Source organism: Scyliorhinus canicula, chromosome 11 (genome assembly GCF_902713615.1).
Source record: "Scyliorhinus canicula chromosome 11, sScyCan1.1, whole genome shotgun sequence".
Classification (NCBI taxonomy): Eukaryota; Metazoa; Chordata; class Chondrichthyes; order Carcharhiniformes; family Scyliorhinidae; genus Scyliorhinus; species Scyliorhinus canicula.
The window spans coordinates 141,681,002-141,707,096 of NC_052156.1; the positions used below are offsets into that span (position 1 = coordinate 141,681,002).

The window sequence follows — 26,095 nt, forward strand, 5'->3', positions numbered from 1 at the left end:
ACAGTTTACTGTTAAATATGCAAAGGGATTTAATTTTATTTATGGTTTGGTATGATAGTTTGCTCATGCTGACAAAATAAATAATCTTTAATTACATATTTTCTCAAATTGCTGAATGAATGCATGATCTGGAAGCGAGGTTTAGCTATTGTGTGGCCCAGGAGATTATCAAAATCTCCCTTAATCCATGTCTAGGGCAGCACGGTGGCCTAGTGGTTAGCACAACCGCCTCACGGCGCTGAGGTCCCAGGTTCGATCCCGGCTCTGGGTCACTGTCCGTGTGGAGTTTGCACATTCTCCCCGTGTCTGCGTGGGTTTCGCCCCCACAACCCAAAAATGTGCAGAGTAGGTGGATTGGCCACGCTAAATTGCCCCTTAATAGAAAAAATAATTGGGTAATCTAAATTTATAAAAAAAAAAACAATATCCATGTGTTATCCATGTGTTATAGTTTTTAATTTTAAAATAATTTTGATCATGGAATGCAAGATAGCTATGAATCACTTCCAAATGCCTCTGTGGTCTCTCAAATTCAAATTGTGGTTTTATAGATTTTGTTGTTATAGTAGTCCTCCAGCTGCTTCTTTCTACTTGCTGCTTTTTATTCTCATTAAAGGAAATACTGAATAGTGTAGATCAGTAACATTCCTCAGTGAGTTAGGGATATTCCTGATAGGGGTATGGGGTGGTAGTTGGTTTAGGGTGTCATTGGAGAATCAACATTTGAGAACATCCGTCGATAGCAAGATTTCATCTGAAGCAGGAGTACTTCTACTCAGGAGTACTGCTACTCAGATAGGGTTTGAAGAAACATCTGGGTGCCAAACTGGGCTTTATAGCACATTTAGTTTTGGTGCTAAGGGTGTCATTTTGGTAGGAGTTGCTCCACCAGGCATGGTCTATGAGAAATTGTTATAGAAAATGTCAAGAGCATGTGGGGAAATAGCCATATTATGACATCAGCATTTAATGCAGATTTGATGCCACGCTGCCAATTTTGATTTGGTCACTCCAGCTAATGACCCATCTTAAACACGCAAAGCTGAACTGGTATTCAGCAGCAGCATTTCGATTTCAAGGAATCATTAACAACTTGCAGAAACATTTCTGATTATATTCTACTGGCCCTGTTTGAGTTTGCAGAAGTCCTCAGTAGTTTGCGGAGTTGGTGAATTTGGCAGGAAGAGGTGTTGCACATTGAGAAGGCCTTGACTGTGACTTCAAATGTGTGGAACAGACACTTGCCCGGTAATGGGTGTATGGTTTATAATTCCCTCAGCTTATCGCATGAGCAGGAAATAGAAGAGGTGGAAAAATGGGCAAGATGCTCACAGAGGGAGGAGGAGGGCGTAATAGCCACACGGGGCCAACGGGGTGGGAATGATTATCTTCCCCGTGGTCCTTACAAAGTACGAGCTCCCCCATTAGGGAAGGGGATCTCTATTAACCTATCTCTAGTAAGGCACTGACCGGAACAGAAACCCAGTAGGCATCTACCGAGCAATGTATATATATCATGTTGTAAATAAAACTATGTTTCTTTACTTTACTTTGTGGACTCTCGATGTCCTTATTAAACTGGCAATGAGGGGTAAACTGGCTTGCTGTCTACCATGTGACATACTTGGCTGAGCATCCTCCCTGATTTTCTAGACCCAAGTTTGGATTTACTTGATTCACCATGCCTTTTTGGGTGGTTAGATGCATTTGACACTGGTGTTGAAGACTGGAATCAGTATGTAGAAAGGATGTGGTTCTTCTGGACCAGAAACATCATAGAAAACAAGCAGCAGATGGTCATACTGTTGATTGCATGTGGAGCGCACATGTTTGGGGTGATCTGGAGTCTCATGTACCTATTAGCACCAGATACGCAATCTTTAGACCAACGTGTGGCACTTGTGGTGCACACTTTAGCAATCGTTCAAAGATATTGGTTTAATATGGCGGAGAGGTCCCCATGTGAGTCCGTAATGGAGTTTGTATAACAGCTACGGAAGGCAGCCAAGTTCTGTGAGTATGGAACTGCTTTATCCGATACGTTCCGCGATCGGTTTGGTCTGCGGTATACATAATATGGAAACACAGAAACACTTTTGGGTGAAATTTCCCTGACCTTTCAGCAGGCACTGTAGATCTCCTTGTTCTGGGAAAGCACGGAATGGGGCATCCAAGAGATACAAGGGATGGAAATGAACGTTCTGGGGCATCGCCCTTCACATGCCATCCCCACAGACCAGGCTGAACACCGCGGCCACTCCAGCCTCTCAACAAAGAGCCAACAGCCAAGACATGCACGTCACCGGACTCGGCTAAAGAGAATTTCAGCCCGTGTGTGACACATGGGCGCCGGTCTTGGCGTACGCACAGGCAGCAGGAGGGCCATGGCTACAGATGCGCCAGTCAAGGTAGGCATCGGGTCCAGTGCCAGGCCTGGCATCTGGATGACCCAGAAGAGGCCAAGGATGAGGCTGTGATGCAGTTGAACTGTTTGGAATTGTCCCTTCTGGCCCCTATTTGCATTCTGATACAGGTGAATGACCATATGCTCTAAATGGAGATGGATACAGGAGCTGCTGTTTCTGTGATGGCGCAGAGCATGTTTGATCTGTTATCCTTTACCACGCATTAAGGATCTGTGGGATACCTGTGGGAGGTTTTGAAGAGGTTGGGGTTTGGTGAGGGATTTATTAGGTGGGTGAGGCTGTTGTATGATGCCCCGGTGGCGAGTGTGATGACGAATGGGAGGAGGTCGGAGAACTTTCGGTTGTACCGGGGAACGAGGCAGGGGTGCCCCGTCTCCCCTGCTGTTTGCGTTGGCAATCGAACCCCTAGCCATGGCGCTGAGGGAATCGAGGAACTGGAGGGGGATAGTGCGGGGGGGAGGGGGGGGGGGGGGGGGGGGGGGAGGTGGAGCATCGACTGTCGTTGTACGCGGACGATTTATTGTTGTACGTTGCAGATCCGGCGGGGGGGATGCCGGAGGTGATGAGGAGTTCGGGGACTTCTCTGGGTATAAGCTCAACGTGGGGAAGAGTGAGCTGTTCGTGGTGCATTTGGGGGACCAGGAGAGAGAGATAGGGGAGCTTCCGCTGAAAAGGGCAGAGAGGAGCTTCAGATACCTGGGGGTCCAGATAGCCAGGAGCTGGGGGGCCCTGCATAGGCTCAACTTTATGAAGCTGGTGGAGCAAATGGAGGAGGAATTTAGGAGGTGGGATGTGTTGCCACTCTCCCTAGCGGGCAGGGTCCAGTCGGTCAAAATGACGGTGCTCCCAAGGTTTCTGTTCCTCTTCCAGTGTCTACCCATCATGATCCTGAAGGCTTTTTTCAGGAGGGTCAGTAGGAGTATTACGGGGTTTGTATGGGCGCAGAAGACTCCGAGGGTGAAGAGGGTATTCTTGGAGTGGGGCAGGGAAGTGGGCGGGTTGGCGCTGCCCAACCTGTGTGGGTACTACTGGGCTGCGAACGTGGCAATGATGGATGGTGGGTGATGGGGGGGGAGCGGGCGGCATGGAAGAGGTTGGAGGCGGCGTCCTGTGTGGGCACGACCTTAGAGGCACTGGTGACAGCCCCGTTGCTGCTCCCCCCAGCAAGATATTCTACGAGTCCGGTAGTGGTGGCTACCCTCAAAATCTGTGGGCAGTGTAGGCGGCATAGAGGGGAGGTGAAGGCTTCAGTTTGGTCCCCGATGCGGGGGAACCACTGGTTTGTACCAGGGAGGATGGACGGAGGGTTTTTGAGCTGGCACAGGGCAGGTATCAGGCGGATGGGGGATCTCCTTCTCGATGGGAAATTTGCGACCTTAGAGGAGTTGGAGGGGAGGTGGGGTCTCCCCCCAGGAAATACCTTCAGGTATATGCAGATTAGGGCATTTGTTAGGCGACAGGTGGCGGAGCTTCCACTGTTGCCGCCAGTGGGGGTTCAGGACAGGGTGCTCTCGGGGATGTGGGTCGGTGAGGGGAGGATCTCGGCAATCTACCAAGTGATGCAGGAGGGTGAGGAGGCCTCGGTGGAAGAGCTGAAAGCGAAGTGGGAGGAGGAGCTGGGAGAGGAGATCGATGAGGGGATGTGGGCGGATGCTCTGGGGAGGGGGAATTCCTCCTCTTGCGCACGGCTTAGTTTAATCCAACTAAAGGTGCTGCATAGGGCACATCTGACGGGGACCAGGCTGAGCCGGTTCTTTGGGGGAAGAGGACAGGTGTGGCAGGTGTTCGGGGAGCCCAGCAAATCACACCCACAAAAGCGTTGGAGGGCTTTTGGAGGGGTGTTGTCAAAGGTAGTTGGCTCCAGGGTGGAGCCGGGCTGGGGGCTCGCAATTTTTGGGGTAGCATCGGAGCCGGGAGTGTAGGAGGCGAAAGAGGCCGGTATTCTGGCCTTTGCGTCCCTGGTAGCCCGGCGCAGGATTCTTTTACAGTGGAGGGATGCGAAGCCCCCGAGCACGGAATCCTGGATCAACGACATGGCTGGGTTCATTAAACTGGAGAGGGTCAAGTTTGCCCTGAGGGGGTCGGTGCAAGGGTTCTTCCGGCGGTTGCAGCCGTTTCTAGACTTCCTGGCGGAGCGTTAGAGGGTGGTCAACTTCAGCAGCAACCCGGGGGCGGAGGGTGGGGGGGCTACTTGTTTGCTATGGGGGTGTGGTTTCATGGTTTTATGCTCATTCTTTTTGTTAATTTATTGCTTTTGTATTTGGGGGGGTTACTGTTTTTCTTTGTTTTGTTGGTTAAAATTTGTTGAAAATTTGAATAAAAATTATTTTAAAGAAAAGAAATCCTCTGCCTCTCCCGATTCAGAAATTTGACATAAGTCATGCTGTAGAAACTATTGAGCTATTTTCCGTGTGCCCACAGCAGCACAAAATCCTGATAAGCGTTCCCATAAATCACTACTCCCTATGGCCAAGGAAATCCTCCCAGAGAGTGTGGCCGAAATTCTCAGTCCGTTCATGCCAGCGGGATTCTCCCGTCACGCTGCAGTGAATGGAGTTTTGCCTGAGCGTCAAATTCTCTGTTCTCGCTAACAGCGGTAGCGGGGCGAACTTGGGTCAGAGAATCCCAGCCTGTGGTTTTAGACCTTCCAGAGGTACCTCCGACAGTCTTTGTTGCCAGAAACTCCATGAAAAATAATGAGAAAAATACCAGGAATTCTTCATTGCATTAATAGACCTGGCCATTTGATGCACTCTTTGAATTCTGCTCCAAGATTTCAATGTTCAAGAAACTTTATCACAGTCATGTAGGACGCAATTGAGCCAAAAGGTTTCAAAGTATGGTCGCGAGCAGGGACTGCTGTGAACTTCCCAACAGTTGGCCCGGCACGACAGAAAGGGGGGGGGGGGGGGGGGGGGGGGGGGGGGGACCACACACCCCAAGGACCCAACCAACATTACAGGGTGAAACCCAGAGGAGGAGACCTGCGATGGCCCAAGGTGTACAGGCATCTGTTCTTTCGAACAGATTATTGGACAATGTGTGTCCACCTTTACAGGGAGTGTGCTCGACAGCTACATCCTGGGACAGTCAGACCTCCCCAGCCTCTCCAGGATGGCCAGTTGGCTCTTCGGGGATAAGGGGGTACCTGTTGAGATTCTGGCTAATGCCACCAGCACGGAGGCCGGTGACCAATGAGGAGGCCCAATACATGAGGCCCATGCTGGCACCCGGGCTGTCATTGAGCGGTGCATCAGACTCCTCAAAATGCAGTTCGGCTCTGGTAGTGCACTGCAGTACATCCTACGCCACCAAAGAGTCGTCCGCTTTGTGATGGTCAGCTGTGTCCTCCACAACCTGGCACCGCAGTGGGGCGATGTGCTGGAGGTGGATGGGTGGCAAAAAGTGTCCACTTCTGAGGAGGAGGAGGACGAGAAGACGCTAGACCAGGATGAGACTGGGGAAGAGCGCAAGACCAGCCGAAGGATGGAGGACAGGCGGCAGCTGGCCTGGGTTTGCGAAATCCTACCAACTATCCTGGCTTGAGACAATTTAGATCTCTTTAACCTGTGATTATCCCTCTCTCGAGTCGCACTGTCTGGACCTGGAAAGACTTAATTACCTACAAAGACTCGCATTCAAAGTATCATCTTGCATCATTTGCTTTGTCTTTCTATGCTGTATTTGTGTAACCTACCTCTTCACTCACCTGATGAAGGAACTATGCTCCGTAAGCTAGTGATTCCAGATAAATCTGTTGGACTTTAACCTGGAGCAAATGCAAATAGCAGAGGGGACGTTGGACACCCCTGCCTGGTTCCCCGGTGCAGCGCAAGTTACCCCAAACTCATGTTATTTGTGCGGACGCTTGCCATCGATTCTTTATATATTAGCCATACCCATTCCGTAAGTCTCGGCCCAATCCCTAACCTCTCTAGTACCTCCATCAAGTACCCTCATTCTACCTAATCAAACACCTTTTCCGCATCTAGCGCAATCACCACGTCAATCTCCTTTCTCTCAGCCGGCTTCATGATTACACTTAATAATGTCCTGATATTCGAAAATAGCCACCTTCCTTTCATGAGCTCTGTTTGGTCTTCCCCTATCACCTTCGGGAGGCACCCCTCCAACTTAGCTGCCAGTACCTTCGCAAGTATCTTGGCATCTACATTTAGTAGCAATACAGGCCTATACGACCCACACTCCATCGGGTCCTTATCTTTCTTTAACAGCAGGGAGATCAAAGTCTGCTTGTGGTAGTACTCCCTTCCATATCGCCTCCTCAAACATCACCATCTCCACCATCAGCGGTGCCAATTTGTCTTTAAATCTCTTGTAATACTCCACAGGGAACCCATCTGGCCCTGCCACCTTCGCCAATTACATCCTCCCAATTGACTCCTTTACCTCCTGCTCCCCCAACCACCTCTCCAGTCTGGCCCTATCTTCCTCCTCCAACCTCGGATACTCCAATCGTTCCAGAAATTCCCTCATGCCATGATCCTTCCCTGGTGGCTCCAGCCTATACAATTTTTCATAAAACTCCTCAAAACCCCTCCTTATTAATCTGGTCCAGAGCCACTACCATTTTTGTCATGGAAATCATAATAAAGACAAATTCCTCGAGGTTCGATTTAAGGAAATTTATTTACACAAATGTATTTGCGGAGAGAGCATGTTCTAGCTGCAAAGCCAGGGCACCGCACTCTGCGATTCGATTGAAGGAATCTTGGAAAGTACGTACGATGAAATACGTAGCATGTATGTTCTTGCCCTTGGATAAAAACTGTAGTACACATTTTGTTATCTTTCGGAGGACAATGTGTTTTCATAATAAGGCCGAAACCAGAATATTTCAGCAGTATTTCTTTCATGTTAATTTCTCTTCCACAACTTTCCGCGTCCTATCCTGCACATGGACTATTTCCCTTGCCGCCGCCTCCCTCCAAATTGGCCTGCTCGAATGCTTCTTCTCCCCTTAATCTTAAACCGATCCCCTCACGCACCTCAGTTGGTGTACCGCCTTCCTCATGGAGAACCGATCAAGGCTACCCTTAAGCTCCCTCCTTCTGTCCAAAAGGGTTCAATCTGTATCTCCTGTCCACCTCCAACATCTTCTCTATCAGCCTTTGATGCTCCTCCCTCTCGTCTTTATCCACCTTGGCCTTAAAGGATAGCATCCCCCCCCCGCTCACAACCGCCTTCAGGACGACCACCGCCTGTGATACTTACCCTGTACAGTTAAAGCTCACGTATTCCTCAATTACTTTCCTGATCTTCTCACAAAACTTAGGTCCCCCAGCAGCTCCGCACCCATTCTCCATCCCAGCCTATCCGCTACCCCCTTATCCAGGACCATGTACACCCAATCCTGCGCATGATCCGAGATCGCTATTGCCGAATACTCTGATCCCCTAATCCCAGCCAACAATGCCTTCCCTATTACGAAAAAGTCTATCCTTGAATAAATCTTGTGAACCGAGGAGAAAAATGAATACTCCTGCTCCCTCGGGTGCAAGAACCTCCATGGGTCCACCCCTCCCATTTCTCCCAATAAGCCCAGTCGGTGTTTTCGCCCCCAACACCACCCCCTCCCGGCTGGGCAAGCGAGCGCTGCTGTGACCTGTCCATCCTTGGCTCCTGTACCACATTCAAGTCCCCTCCCACTATTAGCTCGTGTGAATCCAAGTCTGGAATGGCTTCAAGCAGCTTCCTCACAAATTGTGCATCCTCCCAGTTAGGGCCATACATATTTGCCAATGCCACCAACCTCCCCTTCAACACCCCTGTTACTATCACATATCTGTCTCACTGGTCCCCACCACCACCTTTTCCATCTGGAACCTCACTCTCTTACCCACCAAAACTGCTACCCCCTCCCTGCGCCATACTGCCAAACCCTGAATGAAATACTTCGTTCGCCCAGCCCTTCCTGAGTCTCAACTGGTCTTTCACCTTCAGGTGGGTTTCTTGTAACATGACAACATTGGCCTTTAAGCTTTTTAGGTTTGCAAACACCCTAAACCTATTCACTCCCCCACCCTCCCCCCCTCCAAATCACTCACGTTCCACAAAACTATTCTGACCGGGGGGGTCTCTCACCCCACTCCTCCTATCTGCCATCATCATAATTTCGGGCCCTGCCCACTTTGGCCTGGCCCGTCCCTTTGATGCCATTTAACCCCTCCCAGAATCCTCCCCCATCCACCCCCATCCACTTCCTCTCGAAAACACCTCTCTCAGTGATGCACCATCAATTGGACTCGAGTCGTGAAGTAGTTCCAAACAACAGGCTTTAATATACTAGATGTGTGCCCGGCAGTAGACGTACAGAGAAAGGCCGACTGCCAGCTGGTACGGGTTCTTATACCCCGCCTCGTAAGCGGAGCTACCAACCTCTCAGCCAATCGGCGGGTAGTCACATGACTAGCCTCAGCCAATTGGCAGAGAGGCACATGACTTGCCTGAGCCAATGGGCAGCGAGTCTTCTGCACCAATGGCAGCATGGTTCTAAGGTACCGTAATCTCCCTAGTCATACTACCACACCCAGTATCGGGTTCCCCCCCAATTTTTCACACCTCCTAGGCCCATCGAAACCTGTTCGACCAGCTCAATATCCGCAGCCCCTCCCTCCCATTCACTAGTTAGCCTGAGCTGGCTGGTGTGGAAGCCCCTTCCCAGGCCCCACTCCCCTCCAATTCCCTCCCCCTTACCCGTTCCCAGGAAAACAAAGAAAATTCCCTTCAAACAAACAAACCCAGTGTAAACACACAAACCCCAGTAAACAATCATTGCAAAAAATCCCAACTTCTACCTTACCCAAACAAGCATCTTCGCCACATTTAACACACATAACACCATGAAATAAAAAACAGAGCCATATACAATCTTCCACCCGCCACCCCAACCCTCAGTCTAAGACCAATCCTCAGTCCCATTTCTCACTTCTGCCCCAGTACTTCTGCCTTCACAACACCTCTGCTGCTCCACCGTCTCAAAGTAAAAGTCTTTGGAGTTGTAGGGCACCCTCAACTTAGCTGGATACACCACACTGAATCATATACTGCTGTTGTACAGTGCCGTCTTCGTTCGACCGAAGGCTGCCCGCCTCCTCACCAACACCATGGTTAAGTCCTGGTATATGTGAGTATCAGCTCCAGCCCACTGCATCTCCCACTTCTGCTTCACCCAACTCAGGACCTTCTCCTTCACATGGTACCTGTGAAAACAGATAATTACCGCTCTTGGCGGCTCATTCGCCTTCGGGTTTAGGGCTCAACGACCGATGAACCCGATCCAGTTCATACCGGAAGGGATCTGCCCTCTCCCCCAAAAACTCTGCCAACATCTTGGCAAAGTACTCAGTCGGCCTCGGAGCCTCCACCCCTTCGGATAGGCCCACAATTCTCAGATTTTGCCGCCTGTTTTCCAGGTCTGTTTTCCAGGTCTACCATCTTCGCTGTCAGATCTTTGTTGGCCTCCACCACCCTCTGCAGCTCCTTACCCATCAAGGTGAGCTTCATTGTCGCCATCATCTCCTTCCTCATCACCTCCATGTGCTTAGCAAGCTGCTTTTCAAATTCCACGGCCATCACCTCGGTCATCTTTACTGCCATGAACAGTGCGCTCCCACCCAGCGACCCAGCCTCCGCCGTCTTTCCAGTTGTCACTCTGACCCTTTCGCAAGATGGCGAATCTTCACACACTCCCTTCTTCACTGTGGCTTTCTTCGGATTTTTGGACATCCCCCTCCTTCCTCATGTCTTTCAGCACCGATTCATTGAAAAATTGCCTGAGACTGACATTAACTTCCAAAAAAAAATCAAACCTCGAGCAGGACCCACCCAACTTGCAGCTTCCTCCTACATGCCTCACTGGAAGTCATGGTTCGGGGACTTGATAGAGTTTCTATATTTAGAGAAAGTTAAGTTCACCTCGAGCGGGTATGTGGAAAGGTTTCATAAGAGATGGCGCCAGTTCATTTCTCCCTTTAAGGAACTGGCTTCCGACACCTCGTGGTGGTGGTGGTGGGGGTGGGTGGGTGGGGGGTAGTTTTTGGTCTATGAGTGTTGGATGGTGTGGGGGAGGGGGGGTGGTGGTGGTTGCTGTTTGTATTTTTTTGTGTTTTTGCCCTAAGGCTATGTATAAAATGTTGAAAATTTAATTAAAATATTTTCAAAAAAGAAAACATGGCTCCACTACTTCTCCATTTTGTGCTCACTCCAACCCCTCCCAACTTTATCCTCCCTTGCCTTGGTTCAATTACACTCTCTAAAATTGCTTGACTTGAAAATGCTCTAGATCTTGATCAATGTTCTAACGAAGGAGCGCGATGCCCATATATGTAGTTAGCTCCTTGAAATTACAACTTATGTAGCTGTACAAAGGTATTAAAGAGGTCACGTACTTAGCAAAATTGCCTGTGCATTCTAAAAAATAGTGAGAAGGAACGTTGGTCTTGACTTCGCATGTGCAACAGCACAGAAGATTGACTAGTTAATATAAAAGGCTTAACATAATTTTATTATTTCCACAGACCTGATTAGAGTTCCCATCAATATTCCTGCAGAAGTTCTAGAAATTGATCTCTCAAGGAACAAAATCAGGCAATTGACTGCCAAAAACTTCTTGAAATTTAAGGAATTAGAAACATTAAACCTCAGCAACAATGAAATAGGATCCATAAACCCTGGTAAGAACATTCTAAGTATTTTAACATGCAATTGTTTTAATGTAGCTAAAAAGCAATAAGAGATCAAACTGTATAACTTGCCAACAGCCGAATCCCTACAACATTCAGAATATGAATATGCAGATAAATATACAAGTATTTTATAAGATACAAGTCTCACTCTGTACAGAATTTTCCTAAATGCCTTGCATTGACTCAGAACTAAAATTGGCATTCTCTTGACAAATTTTGAAAATTAAGGCAGTCACTCTTGACTAACAAGCAAGTCAAAGGTTATTGAGGGTAAGCGGATATTGAGGCCACCATCAGATCAGCCATGATCATACCGAATGACGGAGCAGGCTTCAGGGCTGAATTGCCTGTTTCTGCTCCTAATTTGTATGCTTGTATGTTTAAGAATGAAACATAAATCTAATTTGATATAAAGTCAAAACAATTGTTTTGACGAAAGCAAAAGTACTGTGAATGCTGTAAATATGAAATAAAATGAAAGTGCTGGAGTTACTCCAAAGGTCGAGCCACATCTGTGGAAATAGAAAAAGAATTAATATAGCAGGTCTGTGATCCTTCAATAGAATTGATGTCAGACCTAAAACATGGGGCAAGGTCTACCGACTGGGATGCGCTCGAGCGACAGTTCAACACGGCTGGAGGATCCAGGGAGAGGACTCCGGCGGGCTTCCCGACAGCCTTTACGTCTTGCAGGATATTCTCAAGTATGGCAAGGCAACAAAATCAGAATCCTGTCCAAAGGTGGCGTGGCCAAACAGTTACCCGGGATCTATTGGCCTTGCGGGATCTATCAGCCACCCCAGCGAGACTGCAGCCGGGTGCAGCCTGGTCCACACAACCAGTTCGAACGGCACCCGGGAGGTCTTTGGCTCATCAGCACGGTAGCACAAGTGATTAGCACTGTGGTTTCACAGCGCCAGGGTCCCATGTTCGATTCCCTGCTGGGTCACTGTCTGTGCGGAGTCTGCACATTCTCCCCATGTCTGCATGGGTTTCCTCCGGGTGCTCCGGTTTCCTCCCACAGTCCAAAGATGTGCATATTAGGTGGATTGGCCATGATAAATTGCCCTTAGTGACCAAAAAAGGTGAGGAGGGGTTAGTGGGTTACCGGGATAGGGTGGGTGAGGGCTTAATTGGGTCGGTGCAGACTCGATGAGCTGAATGGCCTACTTCTGCACTGTATGTTCTATGTTCTATCAGAGGCCCCTGGGTGGCCAGGGATAGTGCTGGGTGTCGCCCTGGTCCTCCCCCTGGAACGTGGGCATTTTGGCACTGCCCAGCTGGCACTTTGGTACTACCACCGTGGCATTACCAAGCTGGCAGGAGCACTGGCAGTACAAGGGTGTCAAGGGTCAGGCCCCAAATGAGTTAATGCCCATGAAAGGAGGGTATGGGGGGGGCTTAAAGGTTGGGGGGTGTGGATGATAAGTAGGGAACTCCGGGAGGTTGGGTGGGGATGACGGGTGGAAGTCCTGGAGGGGGGGTGCCTGTAAGGGGGTGTGGGGAGGCCTTGAGGGATCCCATAGTGGGGTGTCCTCACTTGGGGGGTGGGGGTAATGCTCTTGTGTTCTGGGGGATGACATTGCCCATGGGTGAGGGGGGGGGACCCACAAGCTCACTTAGAGACCCTTTCAAAATGGTAGCCCGATCTCTGAGTTTAGCCCCCACAATGCTGAAAAGAATTCTAAGTGTATACCGGAGAGAAACTTCCCAGGGCCCCAAAAGTGACTGTCGCTTGATGGCGACGGGAAAATTCGCTGGCAGAGCCCGCCACAAATGAACTCAGAAATTGTTCCGTTAAATTCAGCCCACAAGTGGCGGTCTGGTGTGGGCGGTCGCACATTTGGTAGCTCCCACTTATGGCAGTGTTTTTGGACCTTTATCCGGCTAACGGGCGGACTTGTTGATGGAAAAAGGTGCAGGAATGGTGGAACAAGAGTGTGTTCCACCGGTGGATGGATTCATGAATCAGAAGTGGTTTTAATCAAAAGGAGGTGTTGGAGTGAGAAACTGTGCCTGGGACACAGAGGAAGCTGGTGGAGGGTAAGGGAATGAGCAGCTGGTTGACTTCTTCAATGAGAAGTTCACTCAGCAGAGAAAGGAGACTCTGGAGGACCTGGTGAGGATGGTGGATCCAATTAAGGTGGTGATTTACCGCATGGAGATGAGGTTGGAGTCTCAGAGCCAGGTGATCAGAAGGTGAGGGAGATGGTGGGGGAGCATGAAGAGCAGCTTACTTCAATGGCGGTTGAGATGGGGGTGATACGGGATATTCAGAAGCGGCTACAGGATAAGGTGGAGGTTTGGAGTACCGATCTCAGAGACAGAACCTGAGAACCATGGGGCTGCTGGAGGGTAGTGAGGGAGCGGATGCAGGCTCATACGTGGCCAGGATGTTCAAGAAGCTGCTGGGAGAGGGGGTCTTTGAACAGCCCCTGGAGGCGGACCGCGTGCACAGGGCGCTGATGAGGAAACTGCAGGATAACGAGCCACCAAGGGTGATGGTGGTGCGGTTGCATCAGTTTCTGGACAAGGAGCGGATCCTGAGATGGGCCAGGTAGACGAGGCGGTTTACCTGGGAGGGCAATGAACTCCGGGTGTACCAGGACTTCAGTGCGGAGCTGGCCAAGAGGACAGCAGGTTTTAATAGAGTGAAGGCTGCCATCTTTAAGGGAGTGAAATTTGAGATGCTGTACCAGGCTCACCTCTAAGTGACCTACAATGGCCGTGAATTTTACTTTGGGATGCCAAAGGAAGCAATAGAGATTTTGTGGGACAATGGGCTGGCAGGAGGAGGAGGACATTGAACTTTGGAGGAGGTGGGGTGAAATTCTCCCCTACCCGGCAGGGCGGGGGGTCTCGGCGTAGCGGAGTGGCGCCAACCACTCCGGCGTCGGGCCTCCCCAAAGGTGCGGAAATTTCCGCACCTTTAGGGGTTAGGCCCACGCCGGAGCGACTCCCGCTCCGTCGATTGGCGCCACACCGCCTAGCAGCGGGGCTGGCCGAAAGTCCTTCGCCGGTCGGCGTGAGTCCGCGCATGCGCCGGAGCGTCAGCAGCCGCTGATGTCACCACCGACGCATGCGCGGTGGAGGGAGTCTCTTCTGCCTCTGCCATGGTGGAGGCCGTGGCGGCGGCAGAAGAAAAAGGGTGCTCCACGGCACTGGCCTGCACGCCGATCGGTGGGCCCCGATTGCAGGCCAGGCCACCGTGGGGGCACCCCCCGGGGTTTGATTGCCCCCCCCCCAAGACCCCAGGGCCCGCTCCCGCCGCCTGCTCCCCCCGGCACAGAGATGGTTTAAACCACATCGGCGAGAGAGGCCAGACAGCGGCGGGACTTCGGCCCATCGTGGGCAGGAGAATCGCCGTGGGGGGGGCCGCAGTGGGCCCGCGATTCCCGCCCCCGCTGCTTCCCGGGTGGCGGAGATTTACGCCGGCCCCAGGCAATTCCCCGACCCTGCAGGGGGTTGTAGAATTCCTCCCGTGTTCTTTTTTCTTTGGGGTCCATTGTCTTGTGTTGTTCTGTAGGGGATGGGTGGTTGCTCTTTTCTTTGTATTTGGTCTTTAAATGTTGGTGTTGTTTGCGCGGGGATAGTGTTTGAGCGGGAGGGAGGGGAATCACAGGAAAGTGGGAATTTAGGCGCCATGAGCGTTGGCTGCCAGCCTAGCTGGGCGGGCTAGTTCACCGAGGCGCAGTGGAGTTGAGCAGGTGGTTAGAGTGTTGATGGAGGTTGGGGTTGTTTTTTTGTGGGGGGGGGGGGGGCGGGGGGGTGGGAACTGCTGACGGGGTAGGGCTTTAGAAATGTGGTATGAGCTAGCCGATGATGGTGGACATCTGAGGGTGTGTGGTGTGTGGTAATTATGTGTACTTGCAGTAGGGGGATGTATGCCTGTACCTGTAATACAGGTTCCTCCAGTAAGCCCCTGCCGGCTAGCTCCGCCCACAAGGAGCTTGTGTATAAATATGCGTGTGAGTCACTCAGACCTTAGTTTACAGTTGCAGATGAAGGAATAGCAACGCACAGCAATAAAGCCTCGATTGTACTAGTCTCTCGTCTTTGAGTATAATTATTAGCGCTACAATTTATTGCTGTGCGATTTTCCGTTCACCATGGACATCAGAATCAAGCCTGACCGTCTGCAGCTGGATCCGCAGTCGCCTCACGCCAGAAAAGACTTTGTTCACTGGCTTGCAGTCTTTGAGGCCTACATCTCTTCAGCGGACCCTCCCTCGACGGAGGCTCAGAAAAAGCAACTCCTGTACTCCAGACTTAGCTCCAGTGTCTTTCCGCTAATTCGCGATACGACTGACTACACTACAGCTATGGAACTGCTCAAGGAGAACTATGCACAGTCGGCGAACACCCTGTTTGCGAGGCATCAACTCTCTACTCACGTCCAGCAGCCGGGTGAGTCGATTGAGGACTTCTGGAGGGCCCTTATACCTCTGGTACGAGACAGCGACTGCCGGGCCCTCACAGCCACGGGACACTCTGACTTACTCATGCGCGATGCCTTTGTTACAGGCATTGCATCGGACCCCATCCGACAACGACTGCTGGAAGGGGCCGCCCCCGACCTCGCGGCCGCAAAGGCCCTGGCGCTTTCCATGACGGCCGCCTCCCGTAGTGCACGATCTTACTCCGCTAGCAACTTGGCCCACCCGTCCTACCCCTCGTGGACCCCGCAAACGGCCCCCCAGGCCCACCCGTCCTACCACTCGTGGACCCGCAAACGGCCCCCCCCAGCAGCCGCCCCCGCGCACTATGCCTGCGCTGGTCACTGCACCGCACTCCCTGGGGGTCCCCACTGTTACTTATGCGGTCAGCAGAAGCACCCCCACCAGCGCTGCCCGGCCCGCACCGCGACCTGCAAAGCTTGTGGCAAGAAAGGCCACTTTGCAGCGGTGTGTCAGTCCGGACGGTTGCCGCTATCGCGCCCCTGGTCCCCTCGCCTCAGCCGCTTCCCCCGACCCCACGTGCGATCAGTGGGGGCCGCCATCTTTCGCCACCCCGCCACGTGCGCTCTATGGGCGCCGCCATCTTCATCCACCACCGCCATGTGCGTTCCATGGGTGCCGCCATTTTGTCATGACCCCACAACGTGCGCTCCATGGGCGCCGCCATTTTACCCACAGGTACTCCAGATGCCGCCATTTTGTTCCCCCTGGGACGGGGCCACGGGACACGGGTCGCTACCGTTCCTTGTCGGACTCATCTGACTCGACCGCCAATCGCCCGCTACTCGCCTCCGTTACGCTCGACCAGTCCCGTCCTCGCAACCTGGCACCCTCTTCCACATCGGTGCTGGTCAATGGCCACGTGACCTCCTGCCTCATCGACTCCGGGAGCACCGAGAGCTTTGTCCACCCGGACACGGTAAGGCGCTATTCCCTTGCGGTCCATCCCGCCAACCAGCAGATCTCTCTCGCCTCCGGGTCCCACTCTGTCCCGATCCGGGGTTTCTGCCTGGTTAAACTTACTGTACAGGGCGTGGAATTCGACCGTTTCCGTCTGTACATTCTCCCCAACCTCTGCACGTCACTATTACTAGGCCTGGATTTCCAGTGCAATCTCCAGAGCCTCACCCTCAAATTCGGTGGACCCCTACCTCCCCTCACCGTTTGCGGCCTCGTGACCCTCAAGGTCGAGCCTCCCTCACTCTTTGCCAATCTGACCACAGATTGCAAGCCCGTCGCCACCAGGAGCAGATGGTACAGCACCCAGGACAAGGCCTTCATCAGGTCCGAAGTCCAGCGGCTGCTTCGGGAGCGTATCATTGAGGCCAGCAACAGCCCTTGGAGAGCCCAGGTGGTAGTGGTTAAAACCGGGGAGAAGCACAGGATGGTCGTGGACTACAGCCAGACCATCAACCGGTACACGCAGCTCGACGCGTACCCCCTCCCCCACATTTCTGATATGGTCAATCAGATTGCACAGTACCGGGTCTTCTCTACTATTGACCTGAAATCCGCCTACCACCAGCTCCCCATCCGTAAATTGGACCGTCCCTACACTGCCTTCGAGGCAGACGGTCGTCTGTGCCAATTTCTTAGGGTTCCCTTCGGCGTCACGAATGGAGTCTCGATATTTCAACGAGAAATGGACCGAATGGTTGACCGGTACAGACTGCAGGCCACCTACCCGTACCTCGACAATGTCACCATCTGCGGCCATGACCAGCAGGACCATGATGCCAACCTTTCTAAATTCCTCCACACCGCATCTCTCCTTAATCTCACGTACAACAAGGAGAAGTGCGTGTTCCGCACAGACCGCTTAGCCATCCTCGGCTACGAAGTCCAAAACGGACTACTGGGGCCCGACCCCGACCGCATGCGCCCCCTCATAGAGCTTTCACTCCCCCACTGCCCCAAGGCCCTCAAACGCTGCCTGGGGTTCTTTTCTTATTACGCCCAGTGGGTCCCACAATACGCGGACAAGGCCCGCCCATTTATCCAGTCCAACATTTTCCCCTCTCGGCCGAGGCACAACAGGCCTTCGGCCACATTCGATCTGACATAGCCAGGACGGGGATACACGCAGTAGACGAGACACTGCCTTTCCAAGTAGAAAGCGACGCTTCAGATGTCGCACTTGCCGCCACGCTGAATCAGGCAGGCAGACCCGTGGCATTCTTTTCACGCACCCTCCACGCCTCCGAAATTCGGCATTCCTCTGTTGAAAAGGAGGCCCAGGCAATCGTTGAAGCGGTGCGGCACTGGAGGCATTACCTGGCCGGCAGGAGATTCACTCTCCTCACTGACCAACGGTCGGTAGCCTTCATGTTCAACAACACGCAGCGGGGCAAGATCAAGAATGACAAAATCTTGCGGTGGAGAATCGAGCTCTCCGCCTTTAACTACGAGATCTTATATCGCCCCGGCAAGCTCAACGAGCCCCCAGACGCTCTCTCCCGAGGTACATGTGCCAGCGCACAAGTGAACCAGCTCCGTGCCTTGCACGAGAGCCTTTGCCATCCGGGGGTCACTCGCTTGTACCATCTAATCAAAGCCCGCAATCTGCCCTACTCCGTCGAGGAAGTACGGACAGTCACCAGAGACTGACAGATCTGTGCCGAGTGCAAGCCGCACTTCTACCGGCCAGATTGCGCGCGCCTGGTGAAAGCGTCCCGCCCCTTTGAACGCCTCAGCGTGGACTTCAAAGGGCCCCTTCCCTCCACCGACCGCAACACCTACATCCTTAATGTGGTCGATGAATTTTCTAGGTTCCCCTTCGCCATCCCATGCCCGGATATGACGTCTGCCACCATCATCAAGGCCCTGTATTCCATTTTCGCCCTGTTCGGTTTCCCCGACTACATCCACAGTGACAGGGGATCCTCGTTCATGAGCGATGAGCTGCGTCAGTTCCTGCTCAGCAGGGGTATCGCCTCCAGCAGGACGACCAGCTACAACCCCCGGGGAAACGGGCAGGTAGAGAGGGAGAACAGGACGGTATGGAGGGCCGTCCAGCTGGCCCTACGGTCCAGGAACCTCCCAGCCGCTCGCTGGCAGCAGGTCCTCCCTGACGCGCTCCATTCCATTCGGTCACTACTGTGCACCGCAACTAACAGTACACCCCATGAACGTGTTTTTGCCTTCCCTAGGAAGTCTACATCCGGGGTGTCGCTCCCGACGTGGCTCACGACTCCGGGCCCAGTCCTTCTCCGTAGGCATGTCCGGCACCACAAGGCGGAACCCCTGGTGGACAAAGTACGCCTTCTCCACGCCAACCCTCAGTATGCCTACGTGGAGTTCCCCGACGGCCGCCAGGACACAGTCTCGCTCTGGGACCTGGCTCCCTCAGGTGCCGATCCCATGCCCACGCCACTTTCTCCCCCCGCGCCAACCTCCTTTTCCCCGGCGCCCCCCTATTCGTCCCCAGCAGGTCCATCCCTCGCCCCCCTGCCCACACTGGAGGACACGGAAGATTTCGGCTCGCTCTTGGAGTCATCCCACCATCAGCCAGCACCAACACCGCCAACACCTGCACCATCGTTGCCATCACCGCCTGTGCCGACGTCGCCACCACAGCTACGCCGATCACAGCGGAACGTTCAACCGCCGATTCGGCTCAACGTGTAACCTGCTAACCGGATGGACTCTTGGTTTTCTTTGTTTGGACCCTCTTGTAAATAGCTCATCCTTTGTATTATAGTTACATGTCACCCCCGCCGGACTTATTTTTTACAGGGGGTGAATGTGGTGATATAACCACTGTAGTTATGTGTACTTGCAGTAGGGGGATGTATGCCTGTACCTGTAATACAGGTTCCTCCGGTAAGCCCCTGCCGGCTAGCTCCGCCCACAGGGAGCTTGTGTATAAATATGCGTGTGTCACTCAGACCTTAGTCTACAGTTGCAGATGGAGGAATAGCATCGCACAGCAATAAAGTCTCGATTGTACTGGTCTCTCGTCTTTCAGTGTAATTGTTAGTGCTACAGGATGGGCCTGATCGGGTGCGGGACGCAGGCTGGAGGCTGGCCCAGGAGGAGATATGGTTGATTGTCAGGGGACTGGGGAAGGGGGTTGGAATGTGAGAGGGCCAAATGGGCCGATCGCGAGGACTCTTGTGTTCGCGCATCTGAGGAGCCTAAAGTTGAACATGGCATTTTTACAGGAAACACTCCTGAAAATTAGGGACCAAACTACGCTCAAGAAAGGTGGGTAGGACAGGTATTTCACTTAGGATTGGATTTGAATGCCCAGCGCTGGGGGAATTTTGGAAGGGTGTAGCAAGGACATTATCGAGGGTGGTAGGATCCAGGGTCAATCCAGGCTGGGGATTCGCAATATTTGGGGTTGCAGTGGAGCTGGGAGTGCAGGAGGCGAAAGAGGCCGGTGTTCTGGCCTTTGCGTCCCTAGTAGCCCGGCGGAGGATTCTTCTTCAGTGGAAGGATGCGAGGCCCCCAAGCGTGGAGGCCTGGGTCAACGATAGGGCGGGGTTTATTAAATTGGAGAGGGTGAAATTTGCCCTAAGGGGGTCAGTGCAGGGGTTTTTCAGGAGATGGCAACCATTCCCAGATCTCCTGGCAAAACGGTAAAAACAAAAGGTCAGCAGACCCGGGGGGTTATTGTTTCTCTTTTGTATTTACGGCCGGGGGGGGGGGTGGGAGGGGGGTTCTGTTTTTTTTTGTTCTTAGAATTTTCTGTTATTGTTTTCTTCTTTGTGAAAATGTGAAAATTTCAATAAAAATTATTTATTAAAAAAAGGATTGGATTTGAAGGCGAGGGGGGCAGCGGTCTTGATAAATAAATCGTAGTTCCTTTTGAGGTGGGAAACATAGTGGCAAATTCCGGGGGAAAGTTTGCTATGCTGAGTGGGAAATTAAAGGAGTTGATGGTGGTATTGGTGAATATTTATGCCCCGAACTGGGACGATGCATAGTTTATGAGGTGGGTAATGGGGAAGATCCCAAACCTGGACTCGCACCGGTTGATAATGGGAGGGGAATTTTAACACAGTTCCGGAGCCGAAATTGGATCGGTCGAGTCGAGGTCTGGGAGTGTATCGACGTTGGCGAGGGAACTGTGGGGGTTTATAGAGCACACGGTGGGGTGCATCCATGGAGGTTTGGCGGGCCGAGGGCGAGGGAATTCTCATTTTTCTCGCACATGCATAGGGTGTACTCCCGAATCGACTATTTTCTGTTGGATAGGATGTTGTTGACGGGGCTGGTCGATTCGGAGTACTTGCCGATTTTGGTTTAGGACCATGCGCCGCATTGCGCGGACTTTCAGGTGAATCAGGGAGTGGGGGGCCAGTGCCTGCAGTGGAGGTTGGATGTGGGGCTGTCGGCAGATGAGGAGGTTTGTGAGGGGATGAGGCCTGCCATTCGAGGATATGCGGAGCTGAATGACAAGGTTGAGGTTTCGGCCGCCACGCTGTAGGCCACATTGAAAGCAGTAGTAAGTGAGGAGTTTATTTTGGTACAGGCACACAGGGATAAGAGTGGAGATGGTGAGGCTAGTGGAGGAGATTTTGCAGTTGGATAGGAGGTATTCAGAGGCCCCGGAGGCATGGTTGCTGAGGGAGCAGCAGAAATTACAGATGAGGTTTGGGCTGATAACCACGGGTAAGGCGGTGGGGCGATTGAGGAGAGTTAACGGGGCAGACTATGAATACGGAGGAAAGATGAGTAGCATGTTGGCACATCAATTGAGAAAGCAGGATGTAGCAAGGGATATTGGGAAGGTGAAGGATAGGGGAGGGAAGGTTGTCTTGGACACAGTGGGGGTGAATGGGGTGTTTGGGGAATTTTATAAGGCACAATATGATTCGGAACCACCAGCCGGGGTGGAGGGAATGAGGCATTTTTTGGAGGGATTGGAGTTCCTGAGGGTGGAGGAGGACCTTGTGGCGGGACTGGGAGCCCCCATTGTTTGGTGGAGGTGTTGGAGGGCATGGGAGCGATGCAGGAGGGGAAGGCCCCGGGCCTCGATGGGTTTCCAGTTGGATTTTACAAAAAGGGTTAGGTGGGACCTGGGGCCCCTGCTGGTAAGGGCGCTTAATGAGGCAAGGGAGCAGGGGGTGCCTCGATCTCTGTAATTTTAAAGAGGGACAAGGACCCAGGGTAGTGTGGGCCCTACAGGCCAATTTCGCTGTTAAATGTGGATGCCAAGTTACTGGCCAAGATCTTGGCCTCAAGGATTCAGGACTGGGTGCCTGGGGTGGTAGGGGAGGATCAGACGGAGTTTGTTAAGGGGAAGCATTTGTCGGCCAATATCATATAATGATGCCCCCGGAGGGATGAAGTGTGGAGGTGGTGTTTGCCATGGAGAAGGTCATCGACCGGGAGGAGTGGGACTATTTGTGGGAGGTGCTGGGGCGGTTTCTATTTGGGCAGGGGTTTGTGGATTGGGTCCGGCTGCGAGTGTGCGAACAGACTGGGTGAGTTTGGAATATTTCATGCTGCATTGAGGGACGAGACATGGATGTCCACTCTCCCCATTGCTCTTTGCCTTGGCTACAGAGCCACTGGCAATGGCGCTGAGAGCTCCAAGGGACTGGCAGGGGATAGTACGGGGGGTGGAGCATAGGGTTTTGCAGTATGCGGACGGCGTGCTGCTTTATATTTTGAACTCGTTGGAAGGTATTGGGGGGATTATGAGTATTTTGGAGGAATCTGGCCAGTTCTCTGAGTACAAATTGAATATGGGGAAGAGCGAGGTTTTTCCGATTCAGGCGAGGGGGAAGGAAAGAGGCTGGGGGAGTTGCCAATTAGAGCCGGGGGGGGGGGGGGATATTTCGATATCTGGGTATTCAGGTGCCACAGGGGTGGGAGCAGCTGCACAAGCTGAATTTGGCTCGGTTATTGGAACAGATGAAGAGGGATTTCAGGAGTCGGGATGTGCTCCCACTGTCGCTGACAGGACGGTGCAGTCGGTGAAGATGACGGTCCTCCCGGAGATCCTGTTTGTTTTTCAGAATTTCCCAATCTTCATTCCTAAGGCTTTTTTCAGGAGGGTGAATGCGCTGATTTCAGGGTTTGTTTGGGCGGGTAAAGCACCACGGGTGAAGAAGGTGCTGCTGGAGCAGGGTCGAGAGGAGTGGGGGCGGGTTAGCTGTTCCGAATTTAATGAACTACTGTTGGGCGGCGAATATAGTCATGGTGAGGAATTGGGTAGTGGGAGAGGGGTCGGCGTGGGAGCGGATGGAGGCAGCCTTTTGTAAAGACACGAGTTTGGGGGCATTGTTGATGGCACCTTTACTGTTCTCGCTGGCCAGTTACTTTACAAGACCGGTGGTGGCGGTGTCCCTGAGGGTGTGGGGACAGTGGTGGCAGCACCTGAGGCTCGAGGGGACCTCGGTTCGGGCACTGATCTGTGGGAATCATTGGTTTGTTCTGGGGGACTGGATGGGAGGTTTCGGGAGTGGCCGAATTGAGGATTTTGGGGATCTATTTGTTGGGGGCAGCTTTCCGAGCTTGGAGTGGTTGATGGAGGAGTTTGAGTTGCCCGGTATTTGCAGGTGAGGGATTTAGTCTGGAAGCAGGTACCCTCCTTACCTCACCTGCCTCCCAAGGGCTGCAGGGCAAGGTGGTGTCAAGAGTGTCAGTAATTTACAAGGAGTCGATGGATTGGGAGGGAGCCCCGAGAAGGATAGTGAGCGCAAGTAGGTGGAAGAGTTAGGTAAGGAGTTGAAGGCTGGGCTGTTGGAGGAGGCTCTGAGGAGGGTGAATGCATCCTCTTTGTGCGCTAGGATTAGCCTTATTCAGTTTAAGGTGGTCCACAGGGCGCACATGACGGTGGCCTAGTGAGTAAGTTTTTTGAAGGGTGGAAGATAGGTGTGGCCTTTGTGCGGGTGGGCCCGCAAATCATGGCCATATGTTTTGGGCTTGTCCGAAACTTGGGGGATCCTGACAGGGGTTTGCCAACGTTATGTCAGAGGTCCTGAAGGTGAAGGTGGTTCCGAGTCCGGAAGTGCCGATCTGTGGAGTGGGTGTGGGTGAGTGACCTGGCAGAGTTTCTCAGGCTGGAAAAGATTAAGTTCACATTGAGAGGGTCCGTGAAGGGGTTTGCTCAGAGATGGCGGCCATTCATCGACTTCATTCAGAACACTTAAGATGTCAACAGTGGAGGAGATAAAATGGGGAGGTAGGGGAGGTGGGGAGTGAGGAACGGGGTGGTGAGGTGTTAGGATTTGGTTATTTGCAGCCCTGTTGGCTTGTTTTGTTTTGTGATTATGTTTGATGTGTGTATATATATATATATATATATATATATAAATGCCTCAATAAAATATTTTTCAAAAAACAAATTCCGCCCACGAATTCTTGTTTTGCTCTGCATAATAATTCCAATCTATTTGTAAACTTTGTAGCATGCAGTGGTTATTCTTAAAAAACATACAGCAATTTTTTCCTATTAGATGTGACAAACAACATAGGAACTGAAGTACATCAATTAGTCCCTTAAAGCCTTTTCCACCATTTAATGAGATCATGGCTGATCTGCAACCTGAATCCATACACTGGTGCAACCTATCAAACCCAGTTTTAAAATTGACAATTGATCTAGCATCAATTGGCATTTGCTGAAGAGAATTCCAAACTTCTTCTACCAACCATTCCTTGTAATAAAGTCACCATAGACCCAGGTGACCATAGGCTGCTTTCCCCTTAGTGGGGAAGAGCTAACTGGTGGTAGTTTAACCGGAGGATTACCACACCTCAGATGAGGGGCAAGGTTGAGAAGGCATGGCCCTTCATGAATAACCTTGGAATATAACCCTTGGAGCTGAGGTATCATTCTGACAAGGCTGCGTTTGCTGCAGTTCTCGTGATTCTTTGCCATGTTTACTCTTTTAGCACAAGTCAGGATGAAAAGTTTCCAAACTATATGTGGACAAAAGGGCAAAGAGAATTGGGTAGCAGTGATAATGTGGCAGCAGGGACTTACAGCATTTAAAGCTGTGGTGTTGATACATCTGGATATTCAGTTCACAGTCATTCCCAGCAGGGTGTTTGCAATTACACTGTAACTTAGCCCGTTAAATTTACACTTTCTGCAATGTAGGATATGTGGAGCTGAATGACACATTTGTGTTCTTTTCAAATTTCAATTAGATTCTGAACCAGTCTGTTCCAATCACTCAAATACTAAATATATTATGGGCCACTATTTTGTTTGCCTGGAACATATTGTAGCAGAATTCTATCTTGTATGTGATCAATACAGTAACTGCTTTCTGGTGGACCAGAATGACATCTGAGTGGACCAGTATGCATGTGCAGATGGCCATTTTATGCTGGTAGGAGACACCACGTTTTGGTAAATCTGATTATCACCTCAATCCCACATTTCTGCCTACCCCTGATAACCTTTCACCCCCTTGTAAAGCAAGAATCTATCTTGTTCTGCCTTAAAAATATTCAAAAACTCTGCTTCCATTGCCTTTTGCAGGAGAGTTCCAAAGACTCACAATACTGAGAGATTTTCATCTCATCTCTGTCGTAAATGAGCAGCCCTTTATTTTTAAATAGTAAGCCCTAGTTCTAGATTCACCCACAAGAGGAAACATCCTTTTTATTTTCACCCTGACAGTACCCCTCAGAGGATCTCAAAGATTTCAATCAAGTCACCTCTTACTCTTTTAAACTCCAGTGATTACAAACCAAAAGTGTCCAATCTTTCCTCACAAGACTGTCCACCTATTCTTGGTATTATATGCGACTTCCTACACCATGAGCTTTATTTTCTCACCCCGACTCCCAACTTATCACCTTTCTCTGGAAGAAACACGGCAGGGTTTCCTGAGCTTCACAACTGTTCCCCACTCCCCAATGCCGGAGTCCCGAGCAAAGGGATTGACAGTGAGAACAATTGCAACAGCTTTGCTAAGGGGTCCAAAAAGCCCAGTAGAATTGCTTCTAATGCTTTCACATTCTTCATTAAATGTAACAATAAGCTATTATTATTATTATTATTATTAATGGATGTATTGCGCCGACCAGGCATACAGGGCCTCCGTGACAGCTGGAATGGACCTGTGCACGAGCTCAAGGGCATCGCCCAGGGCTGCGGCAACTAGCAGGAAGGCCACAATTGCTGGTTGAATTCCAATATCCATTATCTGCAGGGGAAGAAGGCCAACATGTTAGCATGGTTCATACTCCCATGCCGAACAAGGTCTAAAAGGCTACACGGTGCCCCCAGTTGGCAATTGCGGACTCTGCCCCCCACACCCCTGGCCCTGTTGGTGCCCGGCACAGTGGGGATGCTGGCCCTGGCATCAGTCCCTGTTGCCAGGGGTACTGTTGGCTGATGCTGCCCTTGCCACCGTATACTCCTCAGCCCCCGCGTGGTGCTCCCATAGGGGCTACAGTGGGAGTTGTACTGGGAGCTCCACCTGATGCCTCTTCGGCAGGTTGGGTGGGTGGGTGGAGGGGGTGGTGGTGGTGGTGGAATGCCAGAGGGTGGAGTGCGGGGGGTAGTGCTGTGGAGGATGGGGGCTGGGGT

General features: G+C 51.7%; 2 protein-coding genes across 4 annotated transcripts in view; one reads left to right on the forward strand and one right to left on the reverse strand.

The window, feature by feature from the left end:
* Positions 1-26,095, reverse strand: part of fbxl13 (F-box and leucine-rich repeat protein 13) — a 399,689-nt gene that overhangs the window by 244,282 nt on the left and 129,312 nt on the right. The window lies entirely within an intron of this gene.
* Positions 1-26,095, forward strand: part of lrrc17 (leucine rich repeat containing 17) — a 72,791-nt gene that overhangs the window by 45,025 nt on the left and 1,671 nt on the right. The window contains exon 3 of the mRNA XM_038811558.1: positions 10,967-11,122. Coding sequence (XP_038667486.1) covers positions 10,967-11,122 — 156 coding nt within the window. The remainder of the gene's footprint in view (positions 1-10,966; positions 11,123-26,095) is intronic.